This window comes from Hemiscyllium ocellatum, chromosome 2 (genome assembly GCF_020745735.1).
Source record: "Hemiscyllium ocellatum isolate sHemOce1 chromosome 2, sHemOce1.pat.X.cur, whole genome shotgun sequence".
Lineage (NCBI taxonomy): Eukaryota > Metazoa > Chordata > Chondrichthyes > Orectolobiformes > Hemiscylliidae > Hemiscyllium > Hemiscyllium ocellatum.
Window position 1 is genome coordinate 96,258,411 of NC_083402.1, and position 23,289 is coordinate 96,281,699.

At 39.3% G+C, this 23,289-nt stretch overlaps 1 protein-coding gene across 3 annotated transcripts in view; it reads left to right on the plus strand.

The window, feature by feature from the left end:
• The window catches only part of syk (spleen tyrosine kinase), a 171,375-nt gene extending 158,482 nt beyond the window's left edge, over positions 1–12,893 (plus strand). For all 3 annotated transcript variants that reach the window (XM_060838700.1, XM_060838708.1, XM_060838718.1), the window contains 2 exons: positions 3,959–4,071; positions 9,457–12,893. In XM_060838700.1, coding sequence (XP_060694683.1) covers positions 3,959–4,071; positions 9,457–9,532 — 189 coding nt within the window. In that variant the 3' untranslated portion in view covers positions 9,533–12,893. The remainder of the gene's footprint in view (positions 1–3,958; positions 4,072–9,456) is intronic.
• Positions 12,894–23,289: the final 10,396 nt, after the last annotated feature.

The following is a 23,289-nucleotide window of genomic DNA, read 5'->3' on the forward strand; positions in this document are numbered from 1 at the left end:
CCAGGGAACTGCGTTCTGGCAATTTTGGAAAATATGGGTTGAAAGTTAGAGATGCATTATGTTCTACCTCTTTTATTTCCCAGGGACCAGACTTCTTATTTGTGTCATCCTCCATCCAATATTCACATTCATGTATAGCAATAGGAATGGACCTTTCTGTAACACAAGTCCATTCTGTCATTCAGTCTGATCTTGGCTGACCTGTACATCAACTCCTTGAACTTACTTTTTCTCATATACTTTGATGGACTGAATTTAAGAAAAAAAGCAATGCCAGTTAGCTTAACATCATATGGTAAATATTAACATTTATTACAAAGTATGGAATAGCAGAACATTTAGAAATATATAATTTCATCAAGCAGAGTTAGCATGGCTTCATGATGGGGAAATCATGCCTGTAAAATCTATTAGAATTATTTGTGGAAATGTAGCAGTATGGATAAATAGGAATCAGTAAATCTAATATATTTAAATTTCTTAAAGGCATTCAATAATGTCCTGCACATAAGGCTACTTAATAAGATAAGACCCCATGATGTTAGGAATAAGATATATAGTATGGATAGAGTATTGATTAACTAATATAAGACAGCAAGTTGGAATACAGAGGCATTTTCAGAATGCCAACCTGTAATTGGTGGATTAGGGATTAGTGCCAAGGCCACAATTATTTACAATATGTATTCATGGTCTAGATGAGGACATTGAACATATGATTTGTACAGATGACGCAAAAATAGGTGGAAAGGCAGTTGGAAAAAATGACACAGAGTCTACTCAGTAATATTGACAAGGTGAGTGGGCAAAACATTGGCAGATGGAATATAATGTGGAAAATGTGAACTTGTTCACTTTGGCAGGAAGTGTAGGAGAGCTGAATGTTATTTAAATGGAGAAAGACTGAAGACAGCTGCAGCATAAAAGGACTTGGGCATCTACATGCATGAATCATAAAATGTTGACAATCAAATTTAGCAGATAATAGGGAAGGCAAATGGAATGGTTGGACTTTATTTCAAATGGAATGGAGTATAAAATTGGGGAAGTCTTGCTAAGACTATACAAGGTGCAAGTTAGACCACACCTAGAAAAGTGTGAATAGTTTTAATTGCTTTATCTAAAAAAAGATTTACTGGCATTGGAGGCAATCCAGAGAAGCTTCATTACGTTGATATAGGTGTGCAGTTTTTTTTGACGAGGAGAGGTTAAGTATGTTGGGCTTGTACCCATTGGAGTTTAGAAGAAGAGAGACTTTATTGAAACATATAAAAATCTTAGGAGGCATGAAAGACTGGATGCTGAGAGGTTGTTCCTTTGTGGGAGAGTATAGGACCAGAGGGCATAGGCTCAGAGTAAGGGATTTCCCAATTTGGACAGATGAAGAGAGATTTATTCTCTTAGAGGGTAGTAAATCTGTGGAATTTGTTACTGTAAAGAGCTATAGATGTTGGGCCATGAAAAATAATCAAGGCTGAGGTAAACAGATTTTTACTCAAAGCACATCAAGGGTTATTGAGCAAAGGCAGGAAAGTGGAGTTGAGGGTTATCAGATCAGCCATTCCCTTATAGAATAGAGGAGCTGAGTTGATGGGTTGAATTGGATACTTCTGCTACATGACTTATAGCCTATTAAAGAAGTTGACTTTGGTTTGTAAATTTCAGTTTAATTAACATTCTGAACCATTTAAGCAATAGAGTTGAAAATTGTGCTGTGTGTTCAAAAGTGCTTTTGGACTTCACTCCTGGTTCACCTAATTTATCTGGATTGTCACTCTAGAGGAATTAATTTCACTGTATCCATCTTCTGCAATTCCTTAATCATTTAAAGACCTCAATTAAGTCACATCACACTATCTGACATTGAACCCAATTAGCTGTAATTTTGCCCACTGATCCCTCCCACTGATCCATTTCCATTCACAAATGTATGTTCTTACCTAAACAACTTAATGCCTCCCTTTGTTTCCATTAAATAATTGCAAGTGTAGGACACATCATAAAATTCGATCCAATAATAATGAAGAAATTGATGACTTTTTAAAACAAAAAATAATCAGCGCTTTCTAATGCAATCTGCAATAGGAAATTAAATAATTTAATAGAGTGAAATGTAACTGGTGAGAATAAATAGCTCAACCAAGTAAATGCATGTGGTGAAAACTTGAACCCCTAATAATATCTGTTGTTAAAACCTCTTGCCTCACCCCACCAATCTGGGGATATTTCCTTTGTCTGTCTCCTTTTCCCAACTTATGTCACAAACTTATTTCCAATTACTGTACATTCAAATTTTTATATTTTTCTGCATAACATCAGCAAATGCTTTAGCAATCCATTTAGAGAATAACCATGGACCGTATCCCATCACCAAGAGAATGACCACCTAAAAAATGTAACTAGGTTTATCAGATATTGAGGAAGGATCACTGCACCTGAAACGTTAACTCTAATGTTCCTTCACAGATACTGCCAGACCTACTAAGATTTTCCAGCAACTTCTGTTTTTGTTATCAGATATTCTTCCTGATTAGCATATACTTTTACAAACTAAGTTATTCCAGTGATGTGTTTTAGCAGCTTCTGCACAACTGACATTAAACTAATAATTTGTCATCTCAAGTGCAATTATTTACTCACAGTAAATCCATTAGTTTCCTTCTCTTGACTTTATTTTCAGGTTCAGCTACACAACTAATATTTGTGTATTATTCTCTGCCTATATTATGGGGTGCCTATATTATGAAACTGGGTGCAAAGGGAGCAATCTATCTTGATGGCAGGGATTCTGGCCACTAATGCTGAACTAAACCCAGAGCTCCAATGGAATAAAATTCCAAATTGCTTATGGGAAGCCAGCTGCCAGGGCCTCAAATTCTCATGAGATATCCTGCACCTAAGAGCTACCAGCTGGTCAAAGTTGAGAGTGTGGTGCTGGGAAAATACAGCAGGTCTGGCAGCTTCCAAGGAGCAGGAGAATCAATGTTTCGGGCAAGAGCTCTTCATCAGGAAGAAGGTTGTGAGCCAAGGGGGTGAAGAGATAAATGACAAGGGGGTGGGGCTGGGGAGAAGGCAGCTGCGAGTATGATAGGCAGATGGAGGTGGGGGTAATGTTGATAGGTCAGAGAGGAGGGTGGAGCGGATAGGTGGGAAGGAAGATGGACAGGTAAGACAGTTCATGAGGGTTGTTTCCATATCTGCTCCACCCTTCTCTCTGACCTATCAGCATTACCCCCATCTCCATCTACCTATTGCACTCTCAACTACCATGCCCTTTGCCCCACCTCCTTCCCACTTCTTTCCCCACCCCCTTGGCTCACAAGCCTCATTCCTGATGAAGGGCCCTTGCCCAAAATGTTGATTCTCCTGCTGCCTGACCTTCTGTGCTTTTCCAGCACCACATTCCTGACTGATTTCCAGCATCTGCAGTCCTTACTTCCTCCTAGCCAGTCAAAGGCCAGCAGCTTTATAGGTGATAACCATTGTCGTATTGAGATTTGTTTTTCAACTACTGGCAGTTACTAGCTGGAATGGCTGGCAGCCACCAATGCTCCCTGGCTTGGTGAGTCCAAAGACTTGTCTAAGTAACAGTAGCAGATGATAGAGCTCCAAAGAGTCTTAATGAGAATAGGTACTTAAGTTAAATGCTAAGGTATGGTTATTGCATGATGGCAATAGGTACAATTAGCATTAACTAGTTAGACAAGATTACAAGTATCCAAACCATGTACACCATATCTGTCTCTGTGGAACCTCTCAACTATTCCAATGTGCACACCTGCCCATTTTTCAGTTGCTCTCACTCTCCAGCCATGCCCAATGACATCAGGTAAAATTCAGCCTCAGGTATCTGCTTGTGATCTTTCACTTTCTTGGGTTAAATGCTATGAAAACCATCTACTTATTCAGTGTACTTATTTGCAACTTAGAGTCCATTAAATATTTGATTTCTGCATAGGGAATGAAAGGCCAAGAGGTTGTACAAATGATTGAATCAAATAGTCGATTGGATTCTCCAGCGAGATGTCCTGTTGAAATGTATGAATTGATGCGAGAATGTTGGACATACAGGTAAGTAATTTCCTCATGTTTCAGTTAACAGCATAAAACCTGGGGCAGAATCCTACGGGAGTCTGAGTAATATGGTCTGTGGTAAGATGTGAGGCAGAATCAAGTACTGTGAGGCCCACTTCGATGTCAAGATCATCTCACTCTATCTTTAATGCTTTAGTATGCTTTGGTGAAATGTTCACTAGACAGTGACAAGATCCCAAATGATGAGGATTAACATTTGTTAAATGCCTTTTTAATAGCACAACCCACCTCCTTAATATTCAGCCTTTTAAACAAATTCAAAAAATATGCTAGCATTGGTAAAACTTGACAAGGAGACCAAAATATGTAACTGGTGGAATAAACTCACCACTTGTCTATTGTCTACTTGCTCTGAAGACGCTCCATGTTGGAAACTGAGCACCAATATCTCAGGGAACACTCTACAGGCACTAATCATTAGCATCTGACTTGTCAGCTTCTGAGACTTTCATGGCATATCACTGATCCAAATATGACATTTTTGTACTTTAATGCTATATCTCAGACCAGTTATAATGCTATGGAAAGGACTATGTTCTCAGGGCCTTGCATCCGGCATCTAGACTGGATCAGCTGCACTTCTAGGCTTTTCACGCTGTCATACTGCAAATTCAGTTTGAGACTACCTGGATGCTCACAGCATCGTTGCCTTGCATTGCCTTGCCCTTGCCTTTTTGCACTTTGCCCCATTTGCCTGAGATAGAAGGCTCATATTACTGTCTTTCCTTGCTGTTTAGTGCAGATACGTAGCTAGGAAGCTTGTCATAGTTGTCAATATGTATCACTAAAGTCAAGGAAGCAGATCTTACTCAAAGGATCCTGGCACAGTAAATCAGCTGCTGCCTCTGATACCAGTTCAGGTACTTCTTAGGGCTGTAGAGTCAGGATCATCTTCTCATCTGAATTATGGGCAGGGCACCACACATCTTTCCTCTTTCTGCTATATTGTGTTGTTTTTCTCCTGGAATGAAAGAGAAGTAGTTTCTACTAAAGATGAAAAGAAGGTGGCACTGCTGTTACTGTTGGTGTGGGGGTGGGGAGGTATCCTGAGTGGGTAAGTAGACAGTGGAGAGGGCATGCAGGATTAATGGTGTTGAGGGTTGGCATGATTTGGGAGGATATTACAATAGTAGCAGAGAGAGTATGTGTGCAATATTGATAAGAAGATGGTGGAACTTACCTGAAGAAAAGGAGAAGGTCATTAATTCATATGGTGCTGGGCATCCCTCCATAATGAAACCGCCCTAACCTGTGGAGTCGTCTAGCATGATTTGGTGTTATGGCCTCTACTGCTGGTGCTGTGATAGTATTAGAGCTGGAGACATTGATGTTATGAATAGAAATAAAAATAATGACTTAATATCTGTTTTGGAGATGTGGTTGCAGGGTGACTACTCTGGGAACTCTACATTCAAAAGTGGTAAAAGTTCTGGAAGAATAAGCAAAAAGGAAAAGATGATGAAATAACTTTGTTAATATACCAGTGCAGTGATGAATAGTGATTACAGGTAGAGCAGACCACAATTTCAACTCAGTTTGGATAGAATTAAGGAATAGCAAGAAAAAGAGGTCATTGGTAGGATGGCCTCAGAGTTATGTACTATAAGCAAAAAATATTCATTGAAATTCAGTTTTGAGGACAGATTCATGAGTTTGGGACTCTTCCTTGAAGAGAAGGAAGCTGAGAGGAGACTGATAAAAGTTTGCAAAGTCATGAGCTGCCTGGATAGAATAGATAGGGAGAAATTGTTTCCATTTGTAAAAGGAACGAGAGGGCATAAGTTTAAAGTGATCTCCAAAAGTAGCAAGTGTGAATTGAGGAAAAACCTTTTCACTCAGCATGTAATTAATGTATGGTGCCTGGGAGTGAGGTGCAGACAAGTTCAATTCAGGCATTCAAGAGGTCATTGGATAATTATTTGGATTATATAAATATTGGAACAGGAGTAGGCCATTTAGCCACTCAAGCTTGTTATACCATTCAGTGAAATCATGGCTTGTCTGTGGCCTAACTCCCAAGCTGACCTTTGGCCAATTTTCCTTAGTACTTTTAATTAACAAAAAATGATCTGCCTCAGATTGAAAATTCAGTCATTTTTGGAAGAGTTCCAAACATCTACCACTTTTTGTATAAAGAAGTACTTCCTAGCATCTCCCCTGAACTGCCTGACCTTAATTCTTAGACTACACCCCTGAGATCTATAACCTTCAAACTTTAGAAATAGTTTATCTTTATCTACCCAGTATTTTCCTGTTTTAATGTCTTGAAGATTTCTATCAGATCACCCCTTAACCTTCAAAATTCTAGACAATCCTTGAGGCCTAATTTGTATAATCTCTCATGTATTATTCATGTAACCCAATTGTGCTCCCTCTAACACCAATGTATCCTCCCACGGTATGATGCTCAGATCTGCTCACTATTGTCCAAGCAGGCTCTAACCAGGGTTTTGGATAACTGCAGTGTAATGTCTTTATCCTTATACCCCAATCCTCTCAATATAAAGAACAGTATTCTATTAACTTTCTCGATTGTCTTAATGAAATATACTCAAATCCAAGGGGACTTGAAAGGATAGATGTTTCCACTAGAAGGGAAGTTTCATATAAGGATGCACCCACATAAAACTGATACGTTTAGGAATTTCTTCTTCCAGAGGGTAGTGAATGTCTGGAGATTTCTATCCCTGTGAATTTTGGAGACTAGATCACTGAAAGAATTCAGAGATGAATAGATTTTGAAATATTGGAGTTGTGAGCTATATTAAGCTGGCACAAAAGAGGGTTTAAGGCCTGATGCAAATCAGCTATGACTTTGTTGAAAGACAGTGCATGTTTGAGGGCTGAATGGCCTACTCCTGCTATTATTTCTTATGTTCCATGTAGAGGTTTTTGAAGCAGTTGAAAACAGAAACTGAACAAGGGAACAGTGAAAGGAAACTGACCTTCCCAGTTTCTAAATAAACGAGTTTCTTGCCTGCTTCTGCTGCTGATTCTTATGTTCTTTTGTTAACTTTCTCTCTAGTCCATTCTAGCATGGCATAGTTTCCTTTCCTAGATTAATTTCCAATGGTTCAAGTGACTCACCAGTTGGTACTTGCCATCTCATAATCCCTGTTTCCTGCATTCTATTTAAGGGCTCTTGTCTGGTACTGAAGGTCCGGCTAGACCAGGTTATATCTCAGGACTGCTCATTTGTTCTCTTAGCACTCACTGTAATCTTGTACCTTCTTGGATTCTCATTGTAACTCTGCTTTGCCTACCCAGCTTTGCTTAGTCTTGCCTTTTAGTTCAGGCACAAAGTCAAGCACTTTATTTTGGTTGTCAGCAGTCAAGGTGATAGACATGTTGCTGCACATTACCATATTCTGTTACACCTGGGCTGTGTGCCAGCAGTGTACGCAGTAGATACATTGCATTTGCCTAAATTTATATGGCTGTTTCTGAAGGTTGAAGTAGAGTATTGTTCAGTCATAACATGTGAGACACCCTTTAACTGTGTGGTCTTGGCATACTAAGTCAAGGGCAGTCATTCAATTTTGGCTTGAGCAGTTATTCAACCATTTGAGACAATCATGATCAGGACCTTTTCACCATAAGGGATGAGGACCAAATGACTGGTATCCCACCACAAATTTGGGTTCTTTCTGCCCTGAGAGAAAGAAAGAAATTGAGTAAGATGAAATTAAATGACAAAGATGTTAGTACTTGTGCATTTGGGGAAAAGATGTAAGATGCCTCCATTAAGTGTGAGAGGTGCAGAATCCAAGCAGGGTTTATGATGTGGGGTTATTAGGAATGTGAAGCTGAGTGAGGGAAGATGTTGCACAAAATAGTGAGTGCCTTGGTGGAAGGGTTGGGTAGTGACAGAATTGATTGAGTGTGAGGAAGCAAAGATAAGATTACTTTCTTTCTACAATGTTGGGTACTCCTTCAGATAACTGACCTGGTTGGCAATCTCCAACAAGTCTGGTAGTATACTGTAGTCTTCACACCAAATTCTGCACCACTCCATTCACGAGGATCTCAAAACAGGCTGCAAATGTCTCCTTCTTCACCAGGCAAAATATCAATAAATGTGCAATATATTTCCAGAGTGTCAGTATTTGGCCAAATACGCAACAGCCTTTTAAAAATGGTGCTGGTGCCAAGGATCGTGGTCTACTCTAGAACATACATACTTTAGCGATTTCTTCTGACTACAGAAATTGATAGAATCCAGCTAACATCTGATAAGGGAGGTGTGATAAGGGCATGGTAGGTTAAAGGACAAATTTGGGATGATAACATAAGAAAATTCAGACAGCCTCATGGACAGAAACCTTTCATAAAACTTAGCAAAAGTGATACTTAGCCAAAATATCATAAGATTCAGCCCAAGATGTTTCATAGGATTGATTGATTTATTGTTATCATTGTACTAACATATAGTGAAAAGTGTTGTTTTGCTTGATATACAGGCAGATTATAACATACAAAATGCATACAGGAGAACAGAGTGCAGAATACAGTGTTACAGCCACAGTGAAGATGCACAGTGAGAGAGATCAAAACCAACATTTGAGGGATCAATTCAAAAGTCTGTTAACAGCAGAAAAGGAGCTGTTCTTGAATCTGTTGTACATGTATTCAAACTTTTATGTTCTGAATGACAGAAGAGGGTGGAAGAGATTATAAGTGACCTGGAAGGAGTCTTTGATTATATGGTAGCTTTCCCAAGGCAGTGGGTCATACAGGGTAAAAACAATGACTGCAGATGCTGCAAACCAGATTTTGGATTAGTGGTGCTGGAAGAGCACAGCAGTTCAGGCAGCATCCGAGGAGCAGCAAAATCGATGTTTCGGCAAAAGCCCTTCAACACTGAAGGGCTTTTGCCCAAAACGTCGGGGTTTTTTTTTGCTGCTCCTCAGATGCTGCCTGAACTGCTGTGCTCTTCCAGCACCACTAATCCAAAAAAAAGTGGGTCGTACAGTTGGAGTCCAACATCATCAGACAAAAATCAGGAGCATATGCTCCTGTTCAGCAGTGAGACACTCAGCTGAGTTCTGCAGTGGATCTGCCCATCTCTAGATTGTATACAGTTGCTGAAAAATTTCCAGTTGACATCATGAAAGCTGATCTTTGCTCCTTCTAGCAATGGCCACCAAAGAGAAAAGGTGTTTATCATTGTAAAATGTTGGAAGAATTTAAATGCTGTGTGACTAATTAGTACCATTAGTCCAAAACCTTATGCATAGTGCAAATGACATCAAGTTACAATATCTGCCAATAACAGCTCGGGGAAAGCTTGATGTGTAATTTTGTTTCCAGGTTAACTTGCTGAAAAATGCAGTTATTGTGCATTTTCTTTCTTCTCTCCAGAGCTAATGATCGGCCAGGATTTGTCACTGTGGAACACAGGCTGCGTGAATACTACTACACTATTTCAAAGGAATAGAATACCCTGTACTTACTTTCGAAGAGAAGCTTTTAACCAGCATTTAGAAAAGATTAAGATTTTTTCTGCTCATCATATGCAAATTATATTCACTGATTAATATGAAAATGCCTCATTCCATTATCAATATAAATTTTAAAATGGTCAAAGTTCATAGGTCTGGAAAGAGTGAAATGGCTTGTCTATACCTGAAGGCTAAGCAATTTGCTGCAAACTGGTTATTCCAGGACTCTCCCTATTTAATGTTACTCTTCAAATTCCAATTAGTGGAACCACATATCCAGGGAAACATCTAGGTTGGATGACTTTCACAGGTTAGATTATACCAGCTCTTTAGAGCTGTGCTGGGGAATGGGAGACCTATCTGAATAGTGGAAGAAGGCATTTGGAATTTGGTAGGGAGGGGGTTTCTCCTGTCTTCCTAACAATGCAGGATACTTCCATGGACAAAAAACTGCCAGAGAGATATTTTCTAATCAACTTGTTTAGAGATTTTACTACACCGCTTTGGAACAGCTGGGATTTGTATCTGGATCTTCTGGCTCAGAGGTAGCGACATTACCACAAGAGGCCCTATGAACAGCATTGGAATGGTTTCTGCCAACCTGAGGCAGGTGACCAATTAAGACAATTAATTTGTTGTTTAGCAGCTATTACCTGCCCCCTACTGGCATTTTATTGGTTTTGTAAAGGTTGCTGTTAAATAAACCCTGGTTCTGTCCAATATGCCTCCTTTATGTAGCTGTCCTGTTACAGCTTTTGATGAGCCCCTCTATTTGCAGAACCTCCTGGACTGACTCCAAAAAGGTAAATAAGAATGCTTAGCTTGCCTTTACAGATGATTTGACATGGAGACGTCCTCTTCAGCTTCCTGCAGGCTACACAGTGGCCACTTTTTACCTCTTTTGAGGCTACTGGTAAAACGTCAGCCAGGGTTCCCAATTGTCAGGTTGGGTCTCGCTTTTCATTTCAAATGTGGGACTATATAACTTTTTAAAAAATTTCCACCAAGTTATTTTGGAAATTTGGGCCCATTATCCCATCCATAGCTTTCAATATACCATCTGTCAACTGCAGATATAACTAACAGACCTCCAGAATTAAAAGGCATTTGTACAGATGATCTTTATATTTTAAGTTATCTTGATATACTGCATTTGAAAGCACTTTCCCTCCTAAGTCAAAAGTCTGTGTATTCAAGCCCAATTTCAAAACATAAATAATCTAATTTGACATGCCACTGCAATGATGAAGGAAAACTATATTGTTGGAAGTGCTAACTTTGGAGCCAGCTGTTAAATTGAGGATCCTCTCCTAAGTTAAGCCATTCAGATGTGAATGAAAACCCATGCACCAATTGAAGAAGAGAAAGGATTTTGGTTTATAAGTGTGTTGGCAATATATATCAAACTTTGTTGATTATACGATCTTGGGACATGAAAAAGACCCAAAATCTTAAATAACAACACCAGCACAAAGCAGTCCATTGTAGATGAAATGTGTTGAATGACCCTGAATTGATGTGATCAAGAATGGAGATTCTGACCCAGATTTTCATCTTCAAGGCAGGAATTGCAAGTTTGGAGATTTTTGTTTTGGTAATACCAGCCCACCTCTTGTCTTGCATTACCAGTCCATGCTATTTTCAAGGTGAGATGGTGGAGGCAATCTGGAGGTTAGGGCCAACATCGCTTGAAGCAAGTCCAAGATGGGAATGAGAGAATGCAGATGCTGTATGGAGTGGTTAGAAGGCCAGCTGGAACATCAGCTCCATTCTGTAAATGAATTTTTCAGCCCTCTTCCCTCACCTGCATGCCCTCATACCCCCATCCACACCCATATCCCTTCCACAATCCCCATTATCTTTGCGTGCTCACTGACAAAAGTGTATACTACAGCAGAACTTTATAATAGCATTATGAAGGTGTTGCAATGGTCACGAAACTGTCAAAATAAACAGTTATTCAAACTCCACTTGGAAAAAAAAGCTTCATCCCTTTAAGTGGTCATAAAATGATCAAAATAATCAAACAGTCATTCTCAACCTCTTTTCAAAAACTGTAATCATCTTGTATCATAAGATTGTCAAATAAAATAAAGATCACTCTTCCCTTGATAATTATCAAGAACCACTACTACCTGAATTCATTATTGGCATCTGAAGCTCAATGAAACATTCATAATGAAATTTCATCACACAAAGCTTTCAGAGCTAAATGGTTTAAAACATTTGAGTTAGATGAACAGATGGCCATTCAAACCTAAACACATGACTAACTTGTTGACTAAATAACTCAATTGTTATATTGCTTTAAATGTTGAACTGGTGACGGCCCTGTTAATCAAAGAAAAATTGAAGTGTAGGGTCCAACTTGCACATTGAACCCTAAATCACAAGACTGTTTTGTTCATTAGATAACATACTCTAATATACCTGACGGCTTTCCAGTTTCACAATGCCAGTCAATTTGATGGTAACTCATCTACTAAGACCAACGCCCTATCATTAATCACTGTTAAAACATATTTGACACAGTTATATTAAAGGTAAAGTCATTATCGCCTTACCAGATTATTGGACTGTTCTCTCATTAGAAAGTGAGATGACCAGTTTAATCTGAGTATCTCCATGCCTCAGGTGATGGGAGAGGGAGAGAACAATAGTCCTTCTTGTAATCTTTGCCAATGTGGAAATTAAATCCATGTTGTTGGCCTCACTTTGCATTGCAAATGAATCACCTTAGCTAACTGACTCCCTACCATTCCATTACATTTGGATATGTGAAATCATCAACTATTTAGAACTTACCTGTCAACAAGTTTCTGACTTCAGATTTGGGATCCCCTACTCCCCAAGGTTAATGAGTCCTCTAAGGTGCCATTGAAACAATTCATCAGGCAATGCTATATAGCTTGACTCCATGAGGGTAGCTCCAATTTAAAATTTCTACCCTTATTCTGAAATCAGCCTGGGGCAGTTGAGCTATATGTGTGGTCATTACGTATGCCATTATCCTGAGACACCAAAAATGTTGGTATGGGAATCGGAACTTCATGACCCACTGAAGTCCAGCATTTTATCTCCAAATCTGTAGATATTTCAAAGTGGAACACTGTTGATAATACCAGAATTACGAATACCACAAATTGGGGAGAAAACTTTGAGCAAATATTCAGGCAATAATGTTCAAAAAATTACAGCTAATTTTATTTTTGATTATTTTTGGGTTACATTTTCTAGCTGTACACTATAAATAGACAGACAACCTATCATTATTTGCAGCAACATCAACAAAATGCACTCATAATTGACAAAACAATGATTTTGGCCATGTTTTAACTTTCAGACTTGTAGGTATTTAAACAGAAGATACAATTTGTCTGACTTCAGTGAAAGTATAACAGGTGTTGAGATTTTTCTGCAGCATTTTGACAAATTATATATGACTACCAATGCCTTTCACTATTTTACTGTAATTTAATTTGTATTATTTGAAACATCGATTTTTAAAAAAAGAATTGGTGAAATCCAACAATTCACCAGTTCAGTTGATGAGATTATGCTTTCAGGACATATTGGAAGAAATCATTGAAACTTAAAGTTGTTGTTGTTATTTGTGGACAGGGTCCGTGTACTTTTGATTTTTTTTAGTTCTGCAAGTGAGTTATATACATGATTCAGAGCTGGTTAGATCACTTTACATGGTGTTTTGTTTCCAATTGCAGCATGTTTGTTTCTTTTTGCTTATTTTCTTACAATGAAAGAGGACTGCCTAAGTATTTGTTACTGAGCCATGTGATCATACAAATTGATGAACAAGATAAAGACCAGTTAGTCAATGAATGCTGGCCCACAGCCATGATTGCCAAAGCACCAAGATAAAACGCATACAAACCCCTGCACAATCCCCTCTAATGAGCTTGGCATTTGCAATAATCTGTGAGGCCTGTACTGGGGTACTGTGTCTAGTCTGCCACCCTGTTATAGAAAGGATATTATTAGAGCTAGAGAGAGTTCACAAGAGATTTACCAAGATGTTGCTGGGTATGGAAGGTTTGAGTTTATGAAGAAAGGTTGGATAGGCATGGACATTTTTCACTGGAGCAAAGGACGATCAGAAGTGACCTTACAGAAGTTTATAAAATCATGAGGGGTAGAGATATGTTAATGATATGGATAGGTTTATGTCTTTTCCTTAGGATAGGGGCTTCAAGATTAGGGGGGCATATTTTTAGTGTGAGAGGAGAGAGACTTAAAAAAAGACATGGGGACAAATGTTTTACTCAGAGAGTGGTTCGTCTGTGGTATGTACTTTCTGAGGAAGTAGTGGATGAGGGCAGTGTTACAACATTTAAAAGACACTTAAATAAGTACATGAGCAGGGAAGGTATGGAGGGATATGTGCCAGAAGCAGGCAGGTGGGACTAGATTACCTTGGGTTTAGTGCGTCATGGACTGGTTGGACCACACGGTCAATTTCTATGCTGTCTGACTCTATGAAAACCGTAAACAGGGGGAGTAAAACTGTTTATGTAAAGCATAATTCCTTTCCACATACTTCATGTGACTACAAAAATCCAGGCAATCCCATGGACCAAATGCTACCTATAAAGGCCCTTACCTTCCAAATGATGAGATTACTACTCCAGTCAACATTTATTCAAGTCCCCTCAGGATTACCCAGAAATTTCATTTAAATGACTTCATGTGAGTCTTACTCAATCACATACCTCCAGAGAATTTTTGTCATTACAATGCGTGCCTTTAGCATGTTTACATATTGTTTGTCATTTTGTATTATATTTTTTAAAGCTGAAATTTAAAAAATGTACAGCGCTGCCAAAACAATTAGAATTACCAAAATCAAGGGAATATTAAGTCCTCAATAAGATTGGGGAAGTTGAAGAAAACAAAACTTATTTTTTGTTGCCAGTTTTAAAGAAGTTATCAATAAATTTTGAAACCTCATCAATATTCTCAAATAATAGTGTTTCATACTGTATACAGTATAGCATTTCCCTTTGTGACATGATCCCTGGCTTTGGAGTAGTGGACAGAGGGCTTAACACTGGCATATCACATGCATTCTAGAAAAAGTGAAAAATCACACAACACCAGGTTATAGTCCAACAGGTATAATTGAAAGCACACTAGCTTTCGGAGAGCCGCTCCTTCATCAGGCGATTTTGGAGGGCTTGATAGTAACACAGAATTTATAGGCTATAAATTCTGTGTTACGATCGAGCCTTCCACAATCACCTGATGAAGGAGTGTCACTCCGAAAGCTAGTGTGCTTCTAATTAAACCTGTTGGACTATAACCTGGTGTTGTGTGATTTTTAACTTTGTACATCTCAGTCCAACACCGGCATCTCCAAATCATAGAAAAAATGAAACCAGGATATAAACATACCTAGTTTGTGTTTACAATGTGGAATCTTGGTTGCTGTTAGTGCATATCAGAAAGCATACACCCCATCTACATGCCTATGCTTTTTCAATCCATGTTCAATGCTGGTGCAACCATGGTGAAATTATACTGCAATTTGATAACTTTTATTAACCTAAAAACTCCAATATGAACTTATGACAATAAATCATGTTGTGTCCAAGTCACAAATGTTGACTGATTATAATTGACAAATTGCTGAATCCTATATTTGACATGGAACCTTTCTTGCAGGGTTCATAAATCAGGGTTCATAATTCATAAATTATTTTGTGGAAAATTAATGAGAAATGGGAACCCTGTTATTTGACCTATACTCCCAGCAGATAGGTTTCTGTAATATGCATACAGTTTTATAAAGGTGCCAATGGCTATTAAGCAAAAGAAAAATCATAACTGAGCATGTATTCTGTAAAAGGAGTAAAACTCTTTCCTATTGTGTAACCAACAAGTTGTGTTCATTTGTATGATTTAACGTTGACTCAGATAATTTCACTGGGGCTGATTGAGTGACTGAGTTTCTTTTGCAAGTTCCATATCCTGCAATATAACTTTTTTGGATTATATTTGCGATGTTCATTGCTTTGTTCCGTGTGTTTATGGAAACATTTGCCTAAAGTACAAATAAAGTAAGTCTGTGGATTCAATTTGCAAAACTCATTGAATAAAAATGCAGAATTTTAATTAAGAAGTTTGCTCTGTTTCATAGTTGTGACCTCTGTAACCAGCAGTTCTGGTAACAGATTTGCTGAATATAATTCTTTTAAGATTAGATCAGATTACCTACAGTGTGGAAACAAGCCCTTCGGCCCAACAAGTCCACACCGACCCTCCAAAAAGCAAACCCTCCCAGACCCTTTCCCCTACATTTACCCCTGCACCAAACACTATGGGCAATTTAGCATGGCCAATTCACCTAATCTGCACATCTTTTGGAGTGAGGGAGGAAACCACAGCAGCCAGAGGAATCCCCACAGACATGGGGAGAACGTGCAAAAGTCACACAGACAGTTGCCTGAGGCTGGAACTGAACCCGAGTCCCTAGCACTTTGAGGTACCAGTGCTAACCACTGTGCCACTGTGCCGCCCTATAATGTCATTTTTGAGGAAGCAATGCTGTGGACTGTTCAATGTTCTATTTGGCCCAAGATTTCCAGAAACTCAGAATTGATGTGTAAGTTAGGTGCATTAGTCAGGGGTAAATGTAGAATAATAGAGTAGGGGAATGGGTTGGGTTGGTTACTCTTCGGAGGTTGGTGTGGACTCAGGCCGAAGGGCCTGTTTCCACACTGTAGGGATTCTATGATCAGAAGGTTAATGAACTGAGAAATGTCACAACTGGGCAAATACTGCTCTGCATTCTACAACAATCAAAAGACAAATGAAAAAAAAGTTATGTGCATATAAATAAATTCTCATAAATTTTGAATCAGGTATAATTGTGTCTGTTGAACTATTAGATAAAATGTCAGAAATCATTAGTGTTATACTTCTCTTACTTCTGCTTCCAAGTTCCAGGACTTGGGTGCAAAAATCAAGGCAGACTCTCAAGTGCAGTCCTGAGGATGTGCTGCACAGCTACATATGCTGCAATTCCGAAGATATATTAAACTGAGACCATGTCAGCTTTATCATGTGATTTAAAAGGTCCCATGGCACTATCTTCCAGGGAGAGAGATATTTTCCAGAGTCCTGAAAAATAGTTATCCCTCAATCAACATCATCAACTCAGAATATCTGGTAAATATCCTATTGCTGTTTGTGAGAGCTTGCTGTGAGTAAATTGATTGTAATTTTACCTACATTACAATGATGGCATTTCAAAAAATGCCCATCCTTGACTTTAAAGCACTTTGAGACTTCCAGTGGTCATTCAAGCCAATATGTAAGGCCATTGTTCTGAAAGAGTTAATGCTGAAGCTGCATTCATTTCCACCCAATCTGGTAACATCACACAGTCTTTGGGCAAGGAAGAAAGTGTTGAACATGAAGTCCTGATGAAGAGGATGTGTCAATCTCAGTCTCATGGTAATCTTCAAAAATATATCTAACAAGCAAATAATATCTGGGTAAGCCAAGATGAAGGACGGGAAAAATGTCTGGCTGTAATAGCTGCTCCTTTTTTGAGGTATTTTAGGTATTGGAGGTGATTTTCTCGAATTCCAGGAGCAGCAATTATTGTTTTATATGCTGTTGCATTGTTTTGGAACTTTGGAGAAAAAAAAGTCAAAACAATGGCACTTTTAATAGGGAGAGGAATAGACAAAGGCAGCACATGGTCTGTACAGGAGAGAGAGAGAAAGAAACCCACACTGCTAACTGACACAGCAATTAACCTGCACAGTTACCACCTTTGCCATTTGAATTCATGTAGCGTTGGACATCGGAGTGCATCTGGGAAAATTAACAAACAGTGAAATTCACAACTAAACTTGGGAGAAGTCACAGCACAGATATAAATAAGTGAATAGTTTTAAGTGTGGCCTTGGAGCCTTGCTGAAAGTCTGCAGTAGTGAATAGAGTGAGTTCTTTCTTGATTATATGTTTTATTGAGATATGTCTTGATTAAACTTAAAAATATAAAGCGTAAGTATTAAGTTGGCCTGGAACAGTGTTTTGTAGAGGAATAAGACAGGGCTATTTTATAGGTCTGTAGTTTGGAAGAAACAAAAATGGCCCTTAGTAGACTGATATGCTCTTTTTTTGGATTTGGGAGGTTAGGGAGAGTTTATGTGTTACTGAGGATTGTATCTGCAATAAATGTTGTTTGCGAATCCTATCAGATCGAATGGAACGGTTGGAGCGACAGTTAGAGGCAGTGAGGAATTTACAAGAGCGAGGGGGTGTGATGGATGGCTGTTACAGGAAAGGAGAAAAGTCTCAGGGTAAAAACTGAGGTCTGCAGATGCTGGAGATCAGAGCTGAAAACGTGTTGCTGGTTAAAGCACAGCAGGTCAGGCAGCATCCAAGAAACAGGAAATTCGACGTTTCGGGCCAGAGCCCTTCATCAGGAATTCCTCTGGCCCGAAACGTCGAATTTCCTGTTCCTTGGATGCTGCCTGACCTGCTGTGCTTTAACCAGCAACACATTTTCAGAAAAGTCACAGGTACAGTCACATACATGGGTTAACTCTAGGAAAGGTATGAGAGGTAGGCAGGTAGTGCCGGAGTCTTCTGCGGCTATCCCCATTTCAAACAAGCATGATGTTTTGGAAAATCTAGGGGGTGATGGATTATCAGGGGAATGTAGCATGAACAGGCAGGTTTCTGTTTTCGAAACTGGCTTTAATGCAATGAGGGGTACATTGGGTTCCAAGAGATCGATTGTGTTAGGGGACTCTGCAGTCTGAGACACAGACAGGCGTTCCTGTGACCAGCAGTGAAAAATCAGAATGGTGCATTGCTTCCCTGGTGCCAGGATCAAGGATGTCTCAGAAAGGGTGCAGAATGTTCTCAAGGGGAAGAGGACCCAATAGAAAGTCATTGTACACATTGGAACCAAAAACATAGAAAGGGAAATGGATGCGATTCTGAAGGGAGAATATAGAGAGTTAGACAGGAATTTAAAAAGGAGGTCCTCGAGAGTAGTAATATCCAGATTACTCCCAGTGGTGTGAGCTACTGAAGGCAGGAAGAGGAGGATAGAGCAGATGAATGCATGGTTGAGGAGTTGGTGTATGGGAGAATTATTAACATTTTTGGATCATTGGAATCTCGCCAAGTGGGCCAGGAGTGACCTGTACAAGAAGGAAGAATTGCACCTGAATTCAAAGGTGATTAATATACAGGCAGGGAGATTTGTAAGAGCTGCTCAGGAGGATTTAAACTATGAAGGTGGGGGTGGGACCCAGGGAGATAATGAGGAAGGTGATCAATCTGAGACTGGTACAGTTGAGAAAAGGAGCAAGCCAAACAGTCAGGGCAGGCAGGGACAAAGCAGAGAACATGGTAAGACTGATAAATTAAACTGCATTTATTTCAATGCAATGGGCCTAACAGGAAAGGCAGATGAACTCAGGGGATGGATAGGAACATGGGACTGGGATATCATAACAATTACAGAAACATGGCTCAGGGATGGGCAAGACTGGCAGCTTAATGTTCCAGGATACAAATGCTACAAGAAGGACAGAAATAGAGGCAAGAGAGATGGGGAATTGGATTTTTTGCAGCTGTACTGAAGGAGAATATTCCTGGAAATACATCCAGGGAAGTTAGTTGGATGGAACTGAGAAATAAGAAAGGGATGATCACCTTACTGGGATTGTATTATAGACCCCCTAATAATCAGAGAGACATTGAGAAGCAAACTTGTACGAAGATCTCAATTATCTGTAAGAATAATAGGGTGGTTATGATAGGGGATTTTATCTTTCCAAGCATAATGTTAAGTGTGTAGATGGAGAACATGTACAAGAAAAGATTCTGATTCAGTATGTGAATGTACAGAGAAGCAAAGCCTGACCTCCTCTTGGGAAATAAGGCAGGGCAGGTAACTGAAGTTTCAATGTGGAACGACTTTGGGAACAGTGACCATTTTTCTATTAGTTTTAAAATAGTGATGGAAAAAGATAGAACTTCTAAATTGGAGAAAGGCCAATTTTGGCAGTATTAGGCAAGAACTTTCAAAAGCTAGTTGGGGGCAGATGTTCACAGGTAAAGGGACGGCTGGAAAATAGGAAGCCTTCAGAAATGAGATATCGAGAGTCCAGAGACAGTATATTCCTGTTAGGATAAAAGGAAAGGCTGGTAGGTATAAAGAATGCAGGATGACTAGAGAAATTGAGAGTTTGGTTAATGGGAGATTGGTTAGCAAGTTTAGATCTTATGGAATACAGGGAGAACTAGCAATTTGGATACAGAACTGGCTCAAAGGTAGAAGACAAAGGGTGGTGGTGGAGGATTGTTTCTCAATGGAGTGCCACAAGAATCGATGCTGCGTCCGCTACTTTTCATCATTTATATAAATGCTTTGGATGTGAGCTTCAGAGGGAATGTTTGTACGTTTGCAGGTGACACCAAAATTGGAGGTGTAGTGGATCTTGATCAGATGGGCCAATGGGTTGAGGATTGGCATATGGAGTTTAATTTAGATAAATGCAAGATGGTGACCTTGGATTACAATGGGATCTTGATCAGATGCGCCAATGGGTTGAGGATTGGCATATGGAGTTTAATTTAGATAAATGCAAGATGCTGCATTTTGGGAAAGCAAATCTTAGCAGGATTTATACACTTACACTTATACAGTAAGGTCCAAGGGAGTGTTGCTGAACAAAGAGACCTTGGAGTGCAGGTTCATAGCTCCTTGAAAGTGGAATCGCAGGTAGATAGGATAGTGAAGAAGGCGTTTGGTATGCTTTCCTTTATTGGTCAGAGTATTGAGTACAGGAGTTGGGAGGTCATGTTGTAGCTATACAGGACATTGGTTAGGCCGCTGTTGGAATATTGCATGCAATTCTGGTCTCCTGCCTATCGGAAAGACGTTATGAAACTTGAAAGGGTTCATAAAAGATTGACAAGGATGTTGCCAGGGTTGAAAGATTTGAGCTACAGGGAGAGGTTGAATAAGCTGGGGCTGTTTTCCCTGGAGCATTGGGGTCTGAGGGGTGACCTTATTGAGGTTTATAAAATCATGAAGGGCATGGATAGGGTAAATGGATATGGTCTTTTCCCTGGGGTGGCTTAGTCCAGAACTAGAGGGCATAGGTTTAGAGTGAGAGGGGAAAGATATAAAAGGGACCTAAGGGGCAACTTTTTCACGCAGAGGGTGGTGCATGTGTGGAATGGGCTGCCAGAGGAATTGGTGGAGGCTGGTACAATTGCAACATTTAAAAGGCATCTCTATGTCTATGTGAATAGGAAGGGTTTGGAGGTATATGGACCGGGTATTGGCAGGTGGGACTAGATTGGTTTGGGATATCTGCTCGGCATGGACAAGTTGGACCAAAGGATTTGTTTCTGTGCTGTATATCTCTCTGACTCTATAACTTGAGCTATTCCTATCATTCAACAAGTTACATCTTGTGCAAAACAAAAGCCTTTTGTTACTAGTCAGTAGTAGGTTATACCCTACCACAATCAATTGGATATGTTGTTATGTCTGACATAAATAGGAGTATTAGTTTCCGCTCATCCCCAAATACAAGCTACCAATGAACAAGCTAACAAGCTACCACAACATAGACCTGGTAATGAGCAGTTAGGATCATTATATAAACACCTCAAGTTAACAATGGTGAAAAATATCCATACAACACAAGAAAACTGTTTTCAAAAGAAAAGTAAGTTCAATACTTCATAGAATCCCTAGTGTGGAAACAAGCCATTTGACCCAACAAGTTCACATTGACCTTCTGAACAGTATCCCACCCAGACCATTCTGCTGCTCTATTTCTTTACATTTCCCTGACTAATGCTCCTAACCTAACATCCCTAAGTTAGCATGGCCAATATTACCTAACCTGCACATCTTTGGACTGTGGGAGGAAGCCAGTGCACCCGGAGGAAACTATGCAGACACAGGGAGAATGTGCAAACTCCACACAGTCTGAGGCTAGAATCAAACCTGGGTGTCTGACACTGTGAGGCAGTGCTAAACACTGAACCACTTGAAGAACATTATTCCTTTATGAAGTGTAAGACAGTCAGCAGCTGGACATGTGCAAATGGAGAAGCAGTCAACAGAATATTTGGAAGTAACAGAAGGGTGAAAGCAGTAGTCCAGAAAAAAATCTCCTCAGAGCTGTTGGGTAAAACAGTGTTACTTTAGGAGAGCGAAAAAGTAATCACACTGGAAAGATAAGTAGTCCTTGCAGAAGAAGAATCTAAGGGTGTGGTTCAGAACTCAGTAAGTAAAATTATAAATTCATCTGAGCGAAAACCTTTAAAATAATTATGTAAAGGCCCAGACTGGAGTTGGTATCATAAGTAGTTTTCTAATATCAGATACTTTCCCATATCCCGTTATAAGCTACCATCAACTTTCTTTTCACAAAATCTCGCAACAAAGAGTTTTGATTTCCATCTTGACTTGAGCACCAATCTACCCTTAATTAAAGTCAAAAATGATATTTTCCCTAAAGATCAATACATGGTTCACAGAAAGATTGTTTTCCAACGATTTGTGCTAACGCAACTAAAGTCACTCAAATCTTATGTTTCCAATCATAGTCAAATAATCAGTGGCCTTTTTTTCCCAATACCATGTAATTGTATAGGGAAACATGTAATTCTATAGCTCTAGAATGTCCAAAGATACAGTTATTGTCATACAGAACAGAATCAAAACCTTCAGTCCAACTCATCCATGCCGACTAAGTTTCTCAAACTAAAGTAGTTCCATTTGCCTGTGGTTAGCCCAAATCACTCTAATCCTTTCCTATTCATGTACCTGTCTAAACATCTTTCAAATGTTATAACGGTACATGAATCTATATATCCTTATACTTGGTTCTTCATTCACTACAGTCGGCTCTGATATTAAGCGATAGTTCCGTTCTTGTGTGATCTTACATTATAAGAAAATCATGCAATTGCCACATTCATGTAAACAAATGGGGCTAGAATCGCATTACAGCCAATATAACTCAAGAAAGTTTGTGTTCTCCAAATAATGGTCTGAAGTCTTCAATCACATTAAAGCCAATTCACGTTGAAGAAACAGCATTAGCAGAACTGGCTATATAGTAAGTTCACACACAGGCATGTACTCTGATGACATCCACATTTAAATCTTCATCACCCATGTTGACCTCTGCTGCCTTTCAATTTTCAGACTGTCCAAAACTTAATCTTTGATAAGCAGCAATTTCCTTCAGTTAAACTCTGAGAAGATGAAGTTAACATTCAAGGCCCCATCACCTGTGCTGAAGTATATATAATTTTACTTTCAAAATTTCAGATTCTAATTTTTAGATCATGCCCTCAATCCTAGACTCCATAACTGGTGAAAACAGTTCATTGTAGTCTACCCTATCAGTCATAGAGTCATAGAGATGTACAGCACGTAAACAGCCCCTTCGGTCCAATTTGTCCATGCTAACCATATCCTAAATTAATCTAGTCCTATCTGCCAGCATTTGGCCCATATCTCTCTAAACGCTTCATATTCATATACCCTTGCTGATGTCTTTTAAATGTTGAAAATCACAACATCAGGTTAAAGCCCAACAGGTTTATTTGAAAACATAAGCTTTCAGAGCACTGCTTCTTCATCAGTAGCTAGGTCATGTGTTGCACTATAATCTGGTGTTATGTGATTTTTAACATTGCATATCTCAGTCCAACACCCACACCTCCACATAAT